The sequence below is a fragment of the Eutrigla gurnardus genome (assembly GCF_963514095.1).
Source record: "Eutrigla gurnardus genome assembly, chromosome: 13".
NCBI classification, from domain to species: domain Eukaryota; kingdom Metazoa; phylum Chordata; class Actinopteri; order Perciformes; family Triglidae; genus Eutrigla; species Eutrigla gurnardus.
The window spans coordinates 5406795-5427011 of record NC_139936.1 but is presented as its reverse complement, the minus strand read 5'-3'; the positions used below and the strand labels follow the sequence as shown (position 1 = coordinate 5427011).

The 20217-nt window shown below is 41.2% G+C and overlaps 1 protein-coding gene across 8 annotated transcripts in view; it reads right to left on the bottom strand.

Annotated features, from left to right (window-relative positions):
• Window positions 1–20217, bottom strand: part of mctp1a (multiple C2 domains, transmembrane 1a) — a 455748-nt gene that overhangs the window by 429549 nt on the left and 5982 nt on the right. The window contains exon 1 of one of the 8 annotated variants that reach the window (XM_084025760.1): window positions 3363–3437. The exons of the other annotated variants lie outside the window; for them this stretch is intronic. Within the exon in view, the coding sequence (XP_083881886.1) occupies window positions 3363–3404 (42 nt within the window). The 5' untranslated portion in view covers window positions 3405–3437. Of the gene's footprint in view, window positions 1–3362; window positions 3438–20217 lie in introns of those variants that run through there. 8 annotated transcript variants of the gene reach the window in all.

Here is a 20217-nt window from a genome sequence, read left to right as displayed (position 1 = left end):
GAACAGGAGCGCTGACCAGATGGGCTGGCATCTAAAGTGCCAGCCATTTAAAGATTAAAAATAAATATTTTCTGTAATGAATGTCTACGATATGGAAATTGAATATCCATTCCAATAAATTTGATGTCCGTGTGCCAGGTAGCATCATCCCTGCACATCGTGATGGAACCACCTCCACACTGGCAAACAAACCAACTGGCAGAATGACAGGAGCGTGTACCTCACACCATTGCCATTGCTGCAAAAGCACTGCTAAGACTGAGAGGTTGGAGGAATTGTGGGAGTAAATAGTATCACTGCAATGAGCAGGTGATGGATATGGAGCCATGTGATGAAAAGAGATGAACAGATACACGGAAGTTAGGGAAAAAAAGGCAAAGCGAGAGAGAAAACAAATGTGTGCAATTTAAATATATAAGGAAGTATCTGATTATACAGACATTGCACAGGCCTGGTAGACCTTTTTAAATCACAATGTGCACTGTGTTTAATGGTGTGAGACAGCTTCATCTGAGAAATGCAATGAGTGTTCTGCCAATACGAGAAGCGTATGGATATCCTCCTAAAGCTCCTGAGCAATAGCCACCTGCAGAACAACCCTCCATACAGTTATACTGAAGAAGCCGGTTGCAGCTGTCCCCCAAAGATAATACGTATCTTGTCACTTTGTTCAATACTAAGAAATGAGTAAGTCCACAAAGCGAGAATTCCTCTGCAAAGAAATAACAATTGAAAGCTTTCTAACCATTTTCATGTTGAGCAACTACAAAACAATGGGCTGATAAACTGGACTGATGCTGTTATTTTGTCACATTTTCTATATTGTGATAACATTGTCAAATTGTAAATTATTTTTGGCAAAAAAACAGTGAGAAAAAAAGTAGTGAAAATCTGATAGTGACAACCCTAGTGTGCAACTGCAGCTAATCCATCACATGAGGAAAAAAAGCAAGCCTCCTCCTCTGCAGGTCTCCCCGGGTGGGACATTTATACCAGCCAAATGCTGCAAACGTTGGCTGCTTCTGAACTCTGAGCATCGCATGGTGCCAGGTAATCAGTCAGAGTTTCGGTCACAAGTTATTTTCAAATTTGGAAACTTGAGCCAGAAAGTGGCTGATGAAAGTTGTTAAGCTAGCCTGACTTTCCGACACCTGACAGTAATTACAAACATTTCTTGGAAATTGGAATGTTCATAATAAAACATTCACTTTTAAATAAATTACATTTTGCAACATCTTACAGGACCTTCTCTCAAATCAGACAAATCTCAAAACGAACATGCTCCTCCCTAATTAAAAATGAATGAAGATTCACTGCTTATTTTGGACTTGCAGGTGTTACAAATTGTGAGCTTCATGTCTTCTTAATTCACGCTGAAGAACGTAATACAGACGACATGATGCAGGTGTTTGGCTGTACTTTGTGCTGCAGCTGCCACTGTGAATGAGCAAATAAGTCAACATGTCAACATTCACACATTAACACTGATGGCAAAGGCTACGATGCAATCTGGTAATCTAATAGAAACTAAATATAATCTAATAATTCATCAACACTCGCAAACACATGGCACAGCCTTCTGGAGTTCAGTTTCTTGGCCGAGGAAACTTGGAAATGCGGAGAATCGAACCACCGATCGTTAGTGGACAAGCAGCTCTACCTTCTGAGCCCACACACAAGCACCAGACTGTACATTTGCACTGATCTGACCCCTTGGTAGCAACCACCTTTTTTTTTAAAGACAAAAGAGGGATATATTACACCGCAGAATAAAACCAGAGGCTTTATTTCAGATGTCTAGTCAAATAACCATTAAAAATGTTTAAGATGAGGGAAAAAATGAAAAATTCTAATTAATTTCCAGGTTTTAGGACTAATTCATGCACAATTCTTGCCTTTTTGAAAGTATGCACTATATGTATACAGTACATATAATTTGCATGACCAAATTAATGATTTAGTCCCATCTCAGAAACACAACATTCACAGTCTGTTGTTGATGCTGCACTTCCTTCTAAAAGGACATTAGGTTCTCCCAGGAGAACTTCACAGTGTGCATTATGCATGTACTGCACTGGGGATACAAGCAGGAAACACTAAAACACAGATATACTATTCAGGAATTCAGAAATACTATTCAGGAATTCAGAACATAAGTTGCCACTTTTCTTGCAGTCATTTCTTTGATTAAAAAAAAAGTGCAAATCTGTGATTCCTTTGGAGGAGTGATGTGAAAACAACTGGCTTTTCTCAGATTCTTTCTTGCCATGAACTGATCCTGATTGAAGATGAAAATTGTACTTAAAGAATCTTAAAGGGTGCTTGAAGAAACCCAGTCATTTATCCAGCATGTGTCTGATGAGGGGAGCATCATTGAAGAGGGACTCACTCCAATCTTCTTCTCATCAGATCATCCCTCTTCACCCTCCTCTTCACCTATCTCAAGTCTTTTCTTTCACTTTTCTCCAATCCTCCCTATGTCTTCTCCGTTGCCTCAATCTTACTTTCCTCCTCTCACTTCTTATCATTTGCCTCGTCCATCTCTTCTTTTCTGCCCCCCCCTTTCCCCAGTCACAGATATTTTGCTCTCATTCTGAGCACGTTCAGCACCCAGCCCTTGAAACAGGAATTAAGGGAACAAGACTGCGGCTAGAGAGACAGGCAGAGGGGTGCGGACCGAGGACTTAAGTCGTTGGTGAGGTGGGGGCGGACATAAGCCTTCTGTCCTCACCCATGGGAATGATCGCCGACAGATTTAACAACCTATCCTCCTTTTTTTTTTACTCCATCATCCGGTCCAGATGAAAGCACAGGAAGCAAGAAGATACCTTCCTCATTTTTACCTCACACTTACATTCTGATCATCTCCTCTCCTTTTCTTGCTGAAGTCCGACTACCAGTCCCATGTCATGTCATGTCATACTAGCCGCCAGCTCAAGTTCCACACTAATGGAAACTAGACACCAGAAACACACTCACTGCACCTCCGACCCACCATCTCCCAGCCACCACACTCACAAACAAAAACACAATGGACACCTGCACATATGGTGCGATGGCCAAGTGCAAAGAACCCCACACAGACACACACAGGTGCTAAGGTTTATGGAAATGCTGTATGAAAATCTGTTCTGCATGCAAATGTGTGAACGTGCTGAAATGATGGAAACATTCTGCTGATGAATGGGCTCGTTTTCATCCTTCACTTCACTCAACTGTCTCAAATCCTCTGGACTGAAATACTCTTGCAAGACACACCAGCAAAACAGAAATGAGTAGCTCCCGAGAAAAAACAGCAGGTAGACAGTCAAAACAGCGTTGTGCATGTGTGTGTGTGCATGTGTGCGTGTGTGTATACCTACAGTAAGGCTTCGTCCCACAGCTGAGAGAGGCAGCGCTAACATCCAGACACTGAATACGCTCCACTGTACTACTGCTGCTGCTGCTACTGGCTTACTCTCATATATGAGAGAGAGAGAGAGGGAGAGAGAGAAAGAGAGAGAGAGACACCAGCTCTCTCCTTACCTTGCTCACTCACACATTCACAGAGCAAAGGGCAACCAGCTGTGAGGTTCCTGCATATCCAATAGGCCGTCACTCAGCATCAATGCTCTACTGATTTTTTCTCTCTCTCTCCCCCTCTCTGTCTCTCTCTCTCTGGCATCTGTCATTCACAGGCACACAAACAACCGCGCGGAGATGCTCACAGTCAATTGACTGATCCACCGGGATGGAACAATATCATAAAAAGTCAACAGTGGCACAACCGGGAACTCGCTACCAGCTGCGGTGTCACACGCCTGTAAATGTTTAGCCAGTGAGAGAGCTGGTTTTTATCGTCGTCGGTCCTCTCAGCTGGACATTTTCATATCGTCCCATATAGGCATTAGTACGCAGAGTTTGGTGACTATTTCCCAGCATAGCACCGCCCAACTTCAACCTGAGAAGAAGCTTAAACAGACACCTATGTGGGTGTGCAGTGCTGGATTAGTCATAAGCCCTAAAAAATAAAAAAAAACTGCACAAAATCCCTGCACCCAATTTTCCAATATCTCCAATATGTCCAACACACTACTTCTTGTGACTCCTTATTCCTGAAAAACCTAATTTGTTCTATCTTTCTGCAGCAGTCTGTCGAAAGTGAGAAATGCTGAAAAAGCATTTCATCTAGTTGTGGTGGGGTGTAATCCCTTTACGCAACATAACAGGCGTGTAAGTTAAACCTGTGGCAAAATGTAAGAAATTATGCTTTACCGTTGAATTAAGGGGCTAAGTCTTCCCTCTGGAACTAATTAGCACCAATTCTATGGATGTTCTTGTTGAGTGGGTACTTCCCCTTTGGAACATCATGCTAGTTCAGTTTTCACTTGAGTGGTAAATGTATGTTTTGTAGAGTGTAACACAGTGTAGCACACAGCAATACTGTCAATAAACAAGAAATTAAAGACTTAATACGTATGTACATTGGGGATATACAAGATTAAAAACATGATCTGTGTGTGCATACTTTATACTTTAATACATGAGTAAGCTGTAAATATTTTAAGGCCAGGTTCTCCCTCTTCGTGGTTGCCTTTCCACCATGCTTTACTGCCTTCTAGCTATTCATATCACAAATGTGGAGGGTACTGCTCGCCATGAGCTATCAGCCCGGGGGGGAACTGAGAAAAGGTTTGCATCACAAGTCAGTAAAAGATATTTTGTTCAGGTGAATCATAAAATAAAAACTGCTATAAAATAGACAATGTACAGCAGTGTAAAAGAAGAGGGTGACTGAGATGGGATCATCAGACAGTGAAAGGATATTACACCTGATGGCTCAAAGGAAAGGGGAAACAAATGCTGGAAGGCTCACACAACAGGGAGCCGATACTTTTGTCCCATCTTTTCTGGAACATCTTTCTGATGTCTGTGCATTTATGAAACAAAAACAGGCTAATTGCCGGGTCAGACAGGGGCCGCGGCAGCAGGGAGGTGCCACTCTCCTTCCTGGCACCGGCAGCTATGAAGAGGCACGGCACGTCTCTAGAGGGAGAGCGGGGGGGTGTGTGCTCGTCCATATATTACAGTAGAGTCAGACCCCAGGAAATGACAGCTGTCCCTTTCGTGTGTGCTGCCGCATGAGGCTTGTTCAGCGTTGTGTCTGTCAGCAGGTCTTGTGACTTCAGCTGCTTCAGACATCATCCTCACAGCTCAGGGCATGACAGAATAACAGATCAAACTGCATTTTTTTTTTTTTCGATGCCTCAGTGCATTCAGTAATAAAGCACCTTTTCCTTAAGCCAAAGCAATTCTGACAAGTCGAGAAATGGCATAAGCAAGACCAGTGGGGAAGAGGGAAAAATGACTGCATGTACAGTACAGTGTATATATAGTCTGTTCAGCTTCATGCTTGCGTAAACACAAAACTTCCCAGCACGGCCCTTGAGGTAACACACAACTGTTTTTTTTGCACACACACAATTGTGCCGTCTACATGCCCTAATAAAATGTGTTTATTTTTCTACACACATGATAAATAAACACAGCCATGTGACGCCTCATCCATGCACAGATCTCCTGAACCCTGGAGTGTGCACCATCTGTCTGCTCATTACTCACAGTGCATAGTCATACACACATAAATATGCACAACATGGACCAGCATCACACACACACACACACACACACAAATATGCACACACAGGTGATTTTATCAGTTTAACATGGTAGATTCAGTTTGAGCAAATCTATTTTCTTCGTGTTGTGTTATTTAATATGAACGATTTGTTTTATTTACAGCAGACATATTACAATGTGTTAGTTTGGTGTATAAGTGCTACAAACTGTGCGGACCCGGGTAAGAACACCTGCTGCAATGCGAAACGCTAATGGGGATCTTGATAAACAAACAGCGGGGCTGAAACAAGCTTTTCAGAGCCTCTGCAGGCATCTCCTATCATTCTTCTGCTGCTGCAGCGTTGTCAGTGGAAGAACCAGGAAGAGGTCCAGGCTTTATCAGTGCTGGGAGCAGCACAGCCTTAACAAGCAGACAGATTCACAGGGTGTGAAAGTGGAAAAGATGGAGGGAAGCACACACACTAATTTATTTCTTTTCAAACCCCACTCAAAGAAAGCTTGGGAAATTTACTCTAGGATAAAAAAAAATCAATAATCAATTAAATAAATGTAAAGCAAGCCACTGGGAGTAGACTCTGAGGGACGACAGGGCCAACCAATCTCTAGCAGAAAAACAATGAGCTCACCATAAGTCACTTAGGTGGGACACACCATGCTTAATTCAACTTCTTCCCCATTTCCCACTCACTCATCATTAATTTCCTCCCTCTTCTCTTTCGTTTTGTATCTTTCATCTTTATTGAACCTGAATCATACCCCCCCTCCCCCTTTCATCTCATCTCTGTTCGAGGACATCTGAGGTTTCCATTTGCTGGCATCAAAAAGTTCACCTTTTTGATGCTCCTGTGTGTGTGTGTGTGTGTGTGTGTGTGTGTGTGTGTGTGTGTGTGTGTGTGTGTGTGTGTGTGTGTGTGTGTGTGTGTGTGTGTGTGTGTGTGTGTGTAAGATACTGCCCGGAACACTCTACATGTTCACCCACACACTGTTTAATAATACATCTCTAAGGTTTGTGCACAAAGCTGAAATATTACCTTGTTCAACACTGATCAATGACACAGGAGTGTATTTGTAAGATGGGGTGATTTCCAGCATGTTAAAGAATAAACTCTAAACTCATTTTTTAATAAGGATGCCCAATCGAATACCGATTCCAAAATCTAAACGTATCTGCCAATACTGAGGATCCATCCAATACCCAAATTTAAGATCTAGATTTATCCCCCTAGTATGTTATGAAGCCAGGGATTTCATGTGTGTGTGTGTGTGTGTGTGTGTGTGTGTAATACCACTATGGTTTAAATTATAATAGTGAGATCTTAGATGTGTCCTTTTCTTCATGATAATTAGCTTGTGACAGCTGTGATAAAATAAGCACAGCGGAAAGACCTCGATAGCGATGTGAAAAATTGCCAATGGCAGTAATTAGAGATGAGCACCATCAGTACTAATACAGAGCGGTGGTGTGTAAAACATAAAAAAAACACACAGTAGACAGAAATAAAAGAGACAAAATGTTGGAATAAAATTGATGGTACGAGAACAAGAACAGAAGATAAATGTTCAAAAAAGGGACGAAGAGAGTCAGGGCAGATAAATGATGAAGAGATGTACAATGGGTAAAGTCTAGCTGAGTCGCTTAAGTGGCAGCCAACAAAGGAGGCACACACACTGGGAGCCAGGCCAGACACAGCAGACCCCCTTCTGGTAGAATTACTGCCTCCTCTCGATCTACAGATTGATCCATATCCCTGCTCTGTTTACTTCTGCCCCTGTCCATGTCTTTGTCTGCGTCTTTCAGTCTCTCCCATCCTCTCTCTGTCTCTCTCTTTTCAACTTTGCTTGCTTCACCACTCGCTACTTTTACGATTGCCACCATCGACTTTGTCGATTAGTTCCCCCTATTTCATCTTCCTGTAAGGTGTCAGTATCCTTTAACAGCTTCGGTTTCAGCCAGATTGCCAATTTGCATTGAGCATCACAGACAAAATGTGAAGACAGACTTAAAGTAATTGGTCATCCAAAATAAGAGCATGAAGAGGAAAACAATGACATTCACATAATAGACCTGTTATTTTTTTGCAAGTCCAAGTCTGCATAAAAGTAAAAAATATTCTCAAATTTCAGCGCCAGTGCAGGCCACTGTAATTCGAGCAGAGGCAATACAGGCAACAGGTCATAAGCTCATTAAAACTAAGCTAATTCTGACTGTCAAAGCAAAGCAGCTGTCGTGTCGCCAGCATCTTTTAAGCCACAGACACATTCACAACCACAAAACACGGCACAAAGCTCGGTTCACAATATGATTTAGCACAATGATCGAGTCATTATATTGTGGCAGAACAATTTCAAAATTTAATCTAAAAATTTAAATGTGGTATTTAGTGCGGGAAGTCCAAGGCAAATTGTCTCTTAAATGTCTTATTTAATTCTTTGTTCTTAATCAAACCTTCCCTTTGGTTCATTTCAAAGAAGTCTGCATTTTTAACTTCATCCAACTTCGAAGTGTGGGTCTGATGTCTTCACCTTATCTTTACTGTATGCTACTGTATGTTTGATCTGAGGGTAGAGACACAACTGGCTGCATTTAAAAGGTAATCTACTTGACAGTAACTGTAATACACTACGATTAACCGTGCATATTAAAAAAATAGCATAGGTCAATAGAATTTACATACTCCTACATTCTCTAACATGCATGTATGGGAAACCAGGACAAAGAATGGGTCTGTCCATTTTGTAAATAAGACAGCTGTGAATTGTACTCGGTTATTGAGCAATTGTTATAGTCAGAGTTTCTAGAGTTAAAGTCCCAGTCGGCAAAATTTTTTTGATCATATTCACTGAAGCCGACACTACGCTCCGATAGAACAACATAAATCATCCGGATTTAGAAAAAAAAGCGTGCCTCTACGTGAACGTAGAGCCTGTTGTTTGTTTTGCGAAAATCGACAGCGCCCGGATCATCCTGTCCAATCAGCACGCAGGGCTGTGTTCGTGCACACACAGAGCCCCTCCCCCCTCGGGTCGTTCCACTATTACAGGGGGGAGGCGGAGGGAAGTAGCAACAAGCTTCCAATTCCTCGTTAAAAACCGAAACGAGGAGGTCCAAAACAACCAAGGAAAAGAAAACACCGGTGGAAAAGAAGGAAAAAAAGAAAGATGGTGTCGGTGCCCGTGATAAAACCAGAGTCAACATCGGACCCCCGTTTCAAAGGTGGCGTGATCTAAGGGATTTCAAAGGGCACGAAGTCGAGGAGCTCGGTGGTCGTGGGGGAGGAGCTCGGTGGTCGTGGGGGAGGGAGTGCCCTCGATCCACCGGACTTGCCAACTGGGACTTTAAGAAGACATCAGTATAAGTGAAGTAGAAGATATTTCATGTGGAAAGGGTTACATAAGTACAATAAGTTCTATCTTAGAATCATGATTGGGATATTTCCTCCCACTTTTCTCTACTGATCCAAAACACGACTCACAACAGGGATCTGACTGGAAATACCCAAAATACCCATATATGCACATCATCCACAAAAGCAGGAATAAACACTTAAATATAGGCCCATAAAAAGCGATGTACATCACACTTTTAAAATAGGATAGGTTTTCCTTGAACAACCTGGGTTTCTCCCCCCACACACACACACAATGTGTCATCACAGCATCCTACACTCCAGACCTGGAAAGAAGCCCACACTTCAGACCTGAGCGATTGTAGTAGCAAACCTTAAGCGTTTCACCCAGTGATTCATCCTCTTTCATTACAACACCCACATGCACACACGCACACTGCCACTTGGTTGTATTCTAGCACATCGGGTCCCTTGTTAATTCTTTAATAAAATCTTATCTACGTAAAATAAGAAAACTCTTCATTATATAAAAAAAACTGCCCTTGGTTCCTTTAGTCCGACGTCTTTTTAATCTCAACCAAGATGACGTGCATTAGTTCTGCAGTGACATTACAAGGCAGGGCTGTCCCTCTCAGCTAAGCAGTCCATAGGGTCACAGCACGATCACGTAATACCATCATATAGTACTACACAATAACAAAACACTGACACAGTGTATCCATTCATCTTCCACGAGCACAACACTAAGCTTGGAGCTGTAATCAGCTATTGTTTGTACATAAATGAGATGAAATAGATGATCTCTCCTAATTCCAAAACTGGATTGTGCTAATATTTTAGGATGCTCATGTCCAAACCCTCTGTCCACTGTACAGTAGGTCATATGGTCACAGCATGGTGTGATAGAAATAGTCTATTAATGCAAGTCACTAGAATATCTTATATACAAATATTGCACACTCGTAAAAAAATACTATGCTAATTCCTACCAGATTTGCTGTGCTCTAGCGATGCACTGGTGTGCAAAGAGAATAAATGAGTTGAACAGCAGGAGATATTTTATGATTAAAGCAGAGACACAGAGACAGGGATGAACAGATGGCCGATGAAGAACAACATTCCCAGTTTCCTGCCGATGACTGACACTTCAGTCCCACTGTTCAGCAATAATAAAAAGGCTAAATGAAGTTTCTCTCAGACGCCGTCTCCCTCATGACCGGCAGTGAATGAAAACAGATTTCAGTCACGGAAATGTATTACGGGTATACGACTGTCTGCCCCTGCATGCTCTAATTCAGGTATTGGCAAAAATGGTTTTGATCAGTCTATGATTGCTCATTTTCTATAAATACATATTTGATATGCATGAGCATGCATGCACACACGCCATACTAGATTATGTGGTTTTCTTTGACACTAGCACAGAACATAGTATATTTCCACATAAACAATATTTTTTATATAAGCACACTCATAAACAGTTTTTTTTTGTGCTGCAGTCTTGAAGGCTGTTAGGGTGCCTGACTTCTTTACACACAAGAAGATAAAAAGACAACTGCGCTGACTGGGGGTGTGCTGCGTCTGCGTTGAGTCACTGCTTTCATATAAAGCTGAGTAATAATAATAATAAGAATAAACATCACAGAAATCTCAAACTCATTTGGAAAGCTCTCAGGTGTTCGTTTTCCAAACAAATGATTACATTTTGAATTATATTACACAAAAGTTAAAGTGCAGACATACAAAATGCCAAAGTACAGACAAATTTAAGAAAATTCTAGTGTTGTATAAATAAACTTTATAATTAATTGAACAAAAACAGTCAGACCTGCTATGAAACTCACCCCTAATACTGCGGAGTTCATGGATGAGCGTGACAATCCGATGTCTCTCAGATACAGTCAGATGGAGAGCGGGACCGAGAGTTAATGAGTAATACGTTTGTCTAAAAGTAATACGTCAGCTGGTGAGTCAACAGCAGATAGACTCACCAATGGAAATGGGAATTCTTGCCTAAGCTCACAGCTTCAGGAGGTTTTTACACATCTGTGGGTGAACATGCTTCCCTCTGAGAGGCTGCCAGGTTGAACAGGAATAAGACCCGTGTCACACTTCTGAGTATAGAATTACAAGTCAGCAACATTCCTCCACATCTCGGCTATGTGTCCTTCAGATGGAGAATGAAAAGTGATAGAGACGGAAAGACAAAGAGACGGACGAGACAGGCGTGAGAATAGAGGTAGAATCAAAGTGACAGGCGGCAGAGTACGAAATTAAATGTAGTGAAGTGAAATGGAAAGTAACACTGTGACACGACGAGCCTTTTTATAGAGACCACTATGGCCTGTGGTCATAATCATGACTTAGAAATAGCAGCCACCTGTTGGAGGTGGAGACTCCAGCGCAAAGTGGACGACAGGCGCCTGATGGGAACTGGAAACGAGCCTGATTTACAGCTGACCCAATCGACTCATCCCACAGAGATCGAAGATGGACCATTACAAACATTTATTACAATATTATAGGTTTAGAAATAACCTAATAAAAATACCAGAGCTATAGATGCATGCATGCCATACGCACCTAGTGAAAATCAGTTTCTTTACTTAACAAGTTCTTACATTATTTGTGTCCAAAGTAAAAACATATAACATTTGGAAAACAATTACCAGATCAGTAATAAATTGAAATCCCACGACATGATTAATAAACTCCGAACACAATATTGCTCAATACAACCACATGTAGCGTGACATAACATAAAAAAAACCTATATATTTTAGATTATTAAATAAATGCCTCTTTTCTGATCGTTTGTCTTGAAATTTGAATGCAATGGAATGTAACATAGCAACACATGGTTCTGGAGATGATGTTCCAAAGCTATAGGAACTTCAAATGTATACAAAAGAAAAAACACAAATCTAGTTGGAGCAGCTACACAAAGAGGGAAGGATTCATTTCAGTTAACTGAGGTAAGTACGTTTTGTATCATATAATTTAATGAGAATAATATAATACAATTCATTTAATGAGCCCACAGGGAAAACTACCATCTTATACGATGATGACAGCAGTTAGTCATCTGCAGTACAGACCTAACCTCTCTCATATGCAGAAAGGAGTATCTGTTGCCAAAAATTCATCCATGCAAATCAGCTTATTGCTTTTGTTTTTCCACACAGAAATTGGGGCAAGAAGACGGCAAGATCCAATCAAGGGAAACGTCTCAGATTTCTTCCCTCAAGGTATAATTTTGTGTTGTTTTCCTTATTTCAACACAAAACACAAAAAAGATGTAATGTGTGATGACTTGGAACTGCATCATCAGTTCATTATTTTCCTATAATGGCTGTTGTCTTAATGACTGGACAGGAGAGCAGCAATGGAGAGGAGGTTCTGCACCGTGTGGCCCATCAGGACGGTGAATGAAATGGAGAAGCGATTTGCAGAGCTGAGTTCAGAACTTGTCCTGATAGAGGCGGCGGTGGCTGAGCTTGAGGAGAAGCTGGGAGAGCTGGTGGCCGAAGTAGCAGGAGAGAGATCCCTGCCTTACACCGGGCAACAGCAGAGAGTCGCATTAAGGTGGCGAAGGCAAATGGAGAAAGGATGCATGGAGAAACTGGACGAAACAGATGAAGAAAATTCAGAGAGGTCACCACCAACAACATGTGACCCAAGGGAAAGTGATGGTGACACTAGCGATGTCTCGAATGATGCCGACACCAGCTCACAACCAGCTCAATGTGAGCAAGAGGAAAACCAGAGTCGGAGAAGGAAAAGCTCAAGAAATCCCTTTAACGCAAACCCCGGCTTCACGACCAAACATCTGACATGTGAGGAGGACAGGGTCCAGGTGGATAGAGCAAAACAAGAGGCTTTGCTGGCGACGCAATGGAAGGAATGGATGGACAAACAGGAAATGAGACGAAACCCCAGCAAAGTTGACCAACAGAAGAGTGAAAAGCAGGGAGGAGCGACATGTTCTGTTCCACAGAAACAGATGGAGCAAAACGTGAAAGTAGGGAACTTCCAAAAAATGAAGACATATTTCTATAATATGTTTAAACCTAATGCATCTTACAAATGGGAGAGATTCGAAGATGAGGACTGATACTCGGCTCAAAATATTGCCATTTATCCGTTCGTCATGCTTTCTAAATCACCCAGGTGTGGAGAGCAATATTCAGTAAATAAAACAGTGTGCATAACGAGTACAATCTCCAGCTGTTATAGACAGAAAAGGCTCTGCCTCTCCCTGCAGAGTGCTGAGTGCTGCAGTGGGCATCAGAGTGATTTAGGAGTTAGTCAGTGGTGGAAAACGAAAGAGCATTTTGGTAACCTCACTGTAGAAATGTGCCTTTTACCAAATTACCTCCTCTCCTCATCCTACACAAAAACACTAGGTACACTAAGGTCTTGTGTACCAAGAAATCTTACCTTGTGTACCAAGTTTTTTTAGTGCTAGAAATGTTTCCAGACGCCTACGTTCAATTTCATCTCCGTCTGAAAGCAAACAGCCTCATCACAACTTAAGAAAATGGCAATGTTTAGTCATAGAGGTTAGAGTTACAATCTTAGTCCTAAAGCTAATAAAGATTCAGATGTTTCAATCCATCTTAAATGCATAATTCAGATGACTTTAACAAGAAAATATCACTTGATTCAAGAATATTTTGTGATTCCGGTGGGAAAACCGACATAATTATAACCTGTGCATCAAGTGATAGAAATAAGCACTCATTTAAATGACTTGTTAAGAGGGTTGTATTTCTAGTGGGTGCTCCAAAGAAAATAAATGCAGGAATTGGCAAGCTAATTACAGGGGCTCCTTACAGTAGATAAGAAATGCAGCAGTGACGCTGACTCGCTCCTGTAGTACTCGGGATACAGTCCAAGATATGGGATTAGCACCACACTGAGACTGCACCCTGGGGTGAGTAAGAGAACATGTTTATTTTAGCAACTATGCATAATCCTACTGTATAACAAGAGTGTCACGATTCTCCAAAGCCACGATTTGACTCCGCCCACAGTTCTGAGAAGCTACATGGTATCAAACGTGATGAAACGTGAAACTATATGATCAAATTAAATCATTTATTTCATGTGCAACATTATTTCAGTCAATTGGGGGAAAATCATATTAAACAACAAAAAGAAGATACATTAAATGGCAGGAGTGTCTTTGACAGGTTGTAGTTTCTATTACAGACACATGCAAGTATGCGAGTATGGAGGGAAAAACATACTGTTGGAATCCGAGATCCAGCTTTTGACTTCCGAATTTGAATTGAAAACTAATTTCAATCAATTTTGATTTTGAATTCAAAGACACCGCCGGTGTGTCACCAACAATTTTACATTTATATACACAATGGTTTTGAAACAGAGACAGAATGGGGTGTCTGAGACGTTCCACCTCAGAGCCAGAACAGATGCAAAACGAGTAGAATATGATTTATGCATGAATCATTTCCACCAATCAATACTCAATACTAGTGCCTTTTAATCTCATGCAGAAAGTGCCTTGGTTTGATATTAATGGAAGGCTAAGCATGTCACCCAGCCAAGCCCTAATCAAGCCCTATAGTTCCCTCTCTATTCTTCTCAGAGATCCCATCATCACCAGTAGGTGGCACTAAGTGTCTTCCAAGCTCCAGCCGAGTCCAGCAGCAAGCTCAGCAGCACTAGTGAAGCACATCTCATATCACATCTCGTATGATGCTGATGCCTGGTCTGCATGCAGAGACAGAATGAAAGCAATGATTTTGATGCTGGTTATTTGTTCTGCTATGGATAACACTTATGCTAATGTGATTAACGTGCCAAAATCATGTTGCTTTCACAGCCGGAGCTCTGAAGGAAATCACACACCCGGGTAGATGACAGATTCACAGACACATCCACTGAAACAACATTTTATGAATCTAAAGACATCAAGACTGTAATGTATCTAATGCACTGGATTCAGAAGATCTATACAATAATTGATACGGACATGAAAAGCAAAAAAAAATAAACAATTCATCCATACAAGTGCACTTGCAGTTTGTTTTAAAGTATGACAGCAACAGTCCCAATTCCTAAAGGTCATCATTGTGAGTTAAAAGGCAAATATTGGGGTTGAGGATTACTTTAAAGTCTTATAATTTAGTACACCGTCGCTGATTAAAAACAACATACTATTCTTGTCTCTCTGAAGCAACCATTTGTCAGCTAGATAAAGATAAATCTATAATCCAGACCTAATTTGATAGTTAATTGTCCTACTGCTAGGTGGTTAAATGCTTGTCAGCTGACCGGCTGTCCCTGTCACAATTCCTGCATTCTCATGGGCTTTGATTTCCTATTTAACTTCCCACAGAGTGAAAAAAGCAAACAGCTCTCAAAAGGACAATGTCTGATTCATGTGACACTGGCTGGCTTTATAAATCATTGGGCACTTAGCCTAAAGTGACCCTGGCAACACCACCGCCCACACATACACACTTTCTACCTCGGATTTGTGACGGATCACTGACAACTCATTTCATGGATTAAAAAAAACACACACAACAAGAATGAAACAAGTCACAAGGGAAAAAAATGACATGACCATATCTGTATCATACGTTATGAGTTAAAATGGTGTCACTGAACATGCTTTCACTGTCACCACTGTTTTCATATAATGTCATGCAGGATGCTTAAATAACCAAAACAGGTCATCATGTGAAAAATTATCTATATCTAGCTCTGCTCAGCCATGATGAAGTGCATCTTTCCACACCGATGTGCACATGTTCCATGATGAGATGGCAAGCAAACATGTAAAGAACCCGATAGCCTGAATCTCTATCACATTTGAAAGAAATGGGAATTTGTTGGATGTGTCTGACCTGTTTGTTTCATACGACTAATAATAATAATAATAGAAAAAGAAGGGATGAGCTTGAAATTCATCACCTACCCTCGGGACATCTGCTTCCCATCATACTAATAATAACTGCATGTTTGACCCCTGACCTTTGCACTAACTACTGGCTGCAAGTCATATCGATTATTTCAGAATCTCCTCATAATACACAGTTTTACACATTATAGATTGCTCTGGGCATCAGTTAAGGCTTATGTAAATGCTGTAAATCACGACAAGGTATTCTGTTTTTTTTTATAAAGTACAATCTATAAAATTATTACAACAGACCAGAAGGTGTGCTGGGTTGTCATGCCTCATAATAATTTCACATTTTTATAGTTTCTGCTAGTCCTAAATAAATAAAAGATGTTATGGTTTGGAGCCAATCTGTAATAGCAGAGACCCTGAGTTAGAGAGACATTTATGTTCGCCTCTAGCAAACTGCACCTGGAATCAAACGGACTTCAACATAATCGCTTAAGTAGTGAAATTATGGATGTCTCACAGTTAAATTGACTTGAGAACACTAAACCAAACGCCCAGAGACACAGACAAACTTACACATGCATTAAATGGTCAAGCTACTCAGAAGCCAAATGTATGAAACCAACTTTAAATCAACCCATTCCTTGATTTAACTCCTGACTCACAGATTTCCCATATGCATTATATATATGAAGAAAATCAGAACCGAATGAAAGGATCGAAATGCCGTCTTTTGCATTCATCCATTAAACAACTACTGTTTCAGTTTGGCACTTGTCCTCTCACATTCATGTTGGAATAAAACTCCTAGAACTATAAATCAGTGCAGCCACATCCTGAGGTGCCCATTTGTACTGGAACATTTCTAGTGGGCAGTTTTTCACAGCGAGAGGCACTGCAGTAAAAAAACTGGCAGGCATGGAAGTTCTGCTCTAAAATAAGCCTTATCGCTCCCCAGGTCCACTTTCTTCTGTAAATACCAAATTCACTGAAAACTGCTTATTGAAAAGAAATCCAAAAAGGAAATGATGTGAAGTGTAAGTAAATAAATGGCTTCCATGTATTGACCAATATATCCCCAACTCACACTCCACACTAACACAGTAGCAACACTCCTGGCTCAGTCTCTGCCCCTCGCTCTCTCCTGATCAATACCATGGCATTTCAGCTGATTACAATGACCTCCCAAGGAAGCCCATAGAGACGTTATGCTGCTCCCTCAGGTTCAAAAGGCTCAGATCTACATAACGCTGGTCAAAAGGGGGGATTGGGATTTGCTAACAAGAGTCCAACAATTGTGGTTTTAAATATTAAAGCACTCAAGTCATAATTAATTTAACAGTAACAGAGTACAATACACTGCCATTGTTCTATGTTATTTCTGCGTAATTAAAGTCCCAGTCGGCAACATTTTTTTGATCATATTCACCGAAGCTGACATTATGCTCCGATAGAACAACATAAATCATCCGGTTTTAGGGGAAAAAAGCGTGCCTCTACGTGCATGTAGAGCCTGTTTGTTTTGCAAAGATCCGACAGCGCCCGGATCCTCCTGTCCAATCAGCACGCAGGGCTGTGTTCGTGCACACACAGAGCCCCACCCCCCTCGGGTCGTACCACTATCACAGGGGGAGGCAGAGGAAAGTAGCAACAAGCTTCCAATTCCTCTTTAAAAACCGAAACGAGGAGGTCCAAAACAACCAAGGAAAAGAAAACACCGGTGGAAAAGAAGAATAAAAAGAAAGATGGCGACAGTGCCCATGCTAAAACCAGATTCAACATCGGACCGGCGTTTCAAAGGTAGCGTGATCTAAGGGATTTCAAAGGGCAGGAAGTCGAGGGGTAGGAGCTCGGTGGTCGTGGGGGAGGAGCTCGGTGGTCGTGGGGGAGGAGTGTGAGAGTTGTAAACATTCAAAATCTGACGGAGTGCCCTCCATCCGCCGGACTTGCCGACTGGGACTTTAAGCTTGGCACATGTTTACAATGTTGATGATGTTGCCTTAAACATAAAAGAATGGTTCCAGTCACGTCCACACAGTGAGGCATATAGCTTAGTGAAATACTGGTATGGAATCGGTGCATGGTATCAGCCAATATCAGTATCGGGATTGAAAAATCAGTGCATCATTAGTTTCAGTGTAATACGCAAAACCAAGTTAAAATAAATTGCATAGCTTGGTGGCAAAAACTAACAGATCGGAAAAAATGATTATGTGAAGCAGCAAAGGGTGACATTAGGCATCAACACTTATTGTGATATTATTATTCAGGAAACTCTGCTACAGAGGACAAAAAAAACCCTAATCAGTACAGAGCTGCAGACCACTGTCAGCATGGTTTGTTTTAGAACACATCTACCACACTCAAGTCCATATGTGACAATAAGTAAATCCCATTCAAGGGTCTTACGTGGGTTTGAGGTAGAATGGATCACATTCATAATCCAACAAATGGATACGTATTGTGCAGCATTGCATATGAAACAACAACAACAAAAACATGAATTAAGTGGATTAATAGAATAGGGAGCACACATGGCCACTTCTCAGTCTGATGTGCATCTAAATCCACAGCCATGCTCCCGTATTGATCTCCATGGGCTGCAGGACCACTTACTACTCAGGAGGTGGTTGTGACAGCTTCACGCATGCTACAGGAAACCTCATTTGCAAATATTAAATCTCCACTCACCACGGAGGAAGTGGGGACTACATTGAGTTGCAAATGACCCATGTTTGATTAGCATGAGTAGTTCGGGGAAAAAACACCCCACAGCCTTTGGTTACCATGTGTTGTTTGTTTCACCTGCGCCGTAGCATTGTTTGTCCGTCTGTTTGTCCTTTGCTTTTATCCGGTGCATTCGACCCACTTACAGAAATTGTCATAGCTCAGTTGCTACGCTGTTAGATTTCAAGAGCATCAAGGTTGCAGGTCAGAGAATTGCTTGGGTTCTTAATTAGAAGAGGACATCATCGGTCACCTTTCACTCAAATTAAACAAATTGTTTCTTGAGAATCAATTGTTGGATGTCATCTGTAATTTGACCACCCATCACCCACATAGATATAGATAGATATATAAAGTGAAGAGCAGAGAGATGTCTCCGTCAGTGCAGAGAGCAATACCAGAGTCATATCAATCTATTTCTCCCTTTGTGTAATTCTGCCCTTCATGAAGGCGTGCAGGCATGCATGAGTCATTTATCAGTCTACACTGTGGAGCTTAACCTTGTTTACAACAACACTCGGGGGCCCAGACTCGTGATTGTATGGGTGTGTATTTCTGTGTACACCTTATCTGTATGTGCAGTGTGTGTGTGTGTGTATGTGTGAGACTGTAAAGGGACTGGCTGAGACCGGAGAGCACAATCCTGGAGGTTAACACAAAGTCACAGTGCAGAGTTCTCATCTTGCAGAAAACAGGGCTGTTCCTGACACTATTTTGGATTTGTCCTCTGGAAGCTCTTTGAAGTGAAAAGTGTCATTAGCAGAGAGAATGGGATCAGGGGATGCAAGATGTGATAGATCAGGCAAAAAAGAGATAATGCAGGTAAGGTTATCCCTCAAGGATATACTGAGGAGTGGTTGATGGAAAGGGGAAAAAACTCACTGAGGAGAATGGCAAAAAACACATGGTTGTTGCAGCCTTGTTGCAAGAACGATTCAAGGTATACAGGGAATACAGAATGATTGACAGGCAGAGACGAGCTTAATCAAAACGGTATGAGCAAAAAAGGTACTCTTTATCAATTGGCTGTGGATCTGGCTGTTGAATTGTGTGCTGAATGGCTTCGCTGACAGTTGTAGCTTTTCTGTATATCATTATAAACGGTTTGTGTCAAAATAAGCATTTGCTTTGACTTTTTCCTTTCCTCCAATTTCAACTCCTGCAGTAACACAATCACTTCATTCACATTCATGAATTTGTTTACTGTATAACAGTAGATAAAACAAAAGCGCTCCGGCAGAGCATTTGAATGAACAATTAACCAAATGTGTGATTCAAATGCCAAGATTAGAGAAAAAAGAATCTTAAAAAAAAAGAAGGAAAAACAAAAACAACTGAAAAAAATGTTCAATTTTCTTCAGGGTAACAAGGTGCTTTCTTATTATTCATACCATGGCTAACAGAGTAATAATACTCAAACATTCATAAATGCATGCACTAAAAAGTTTGATGCACATCGCCAAATGCTGACAGCTATTTGTAAACCAGGCTGAAGAAAAGGGATGAAACCTCAGCTTCCTGGCTGTTAAGAAAGACTGCAAATGAGCCATTAGTGCAATCTCTTTAAACAAAAATTCAATCTAAATTTGCTGCTCACAATTGCACTTGTAAAAGTAAAACCACTCCAATCCTCTAAAT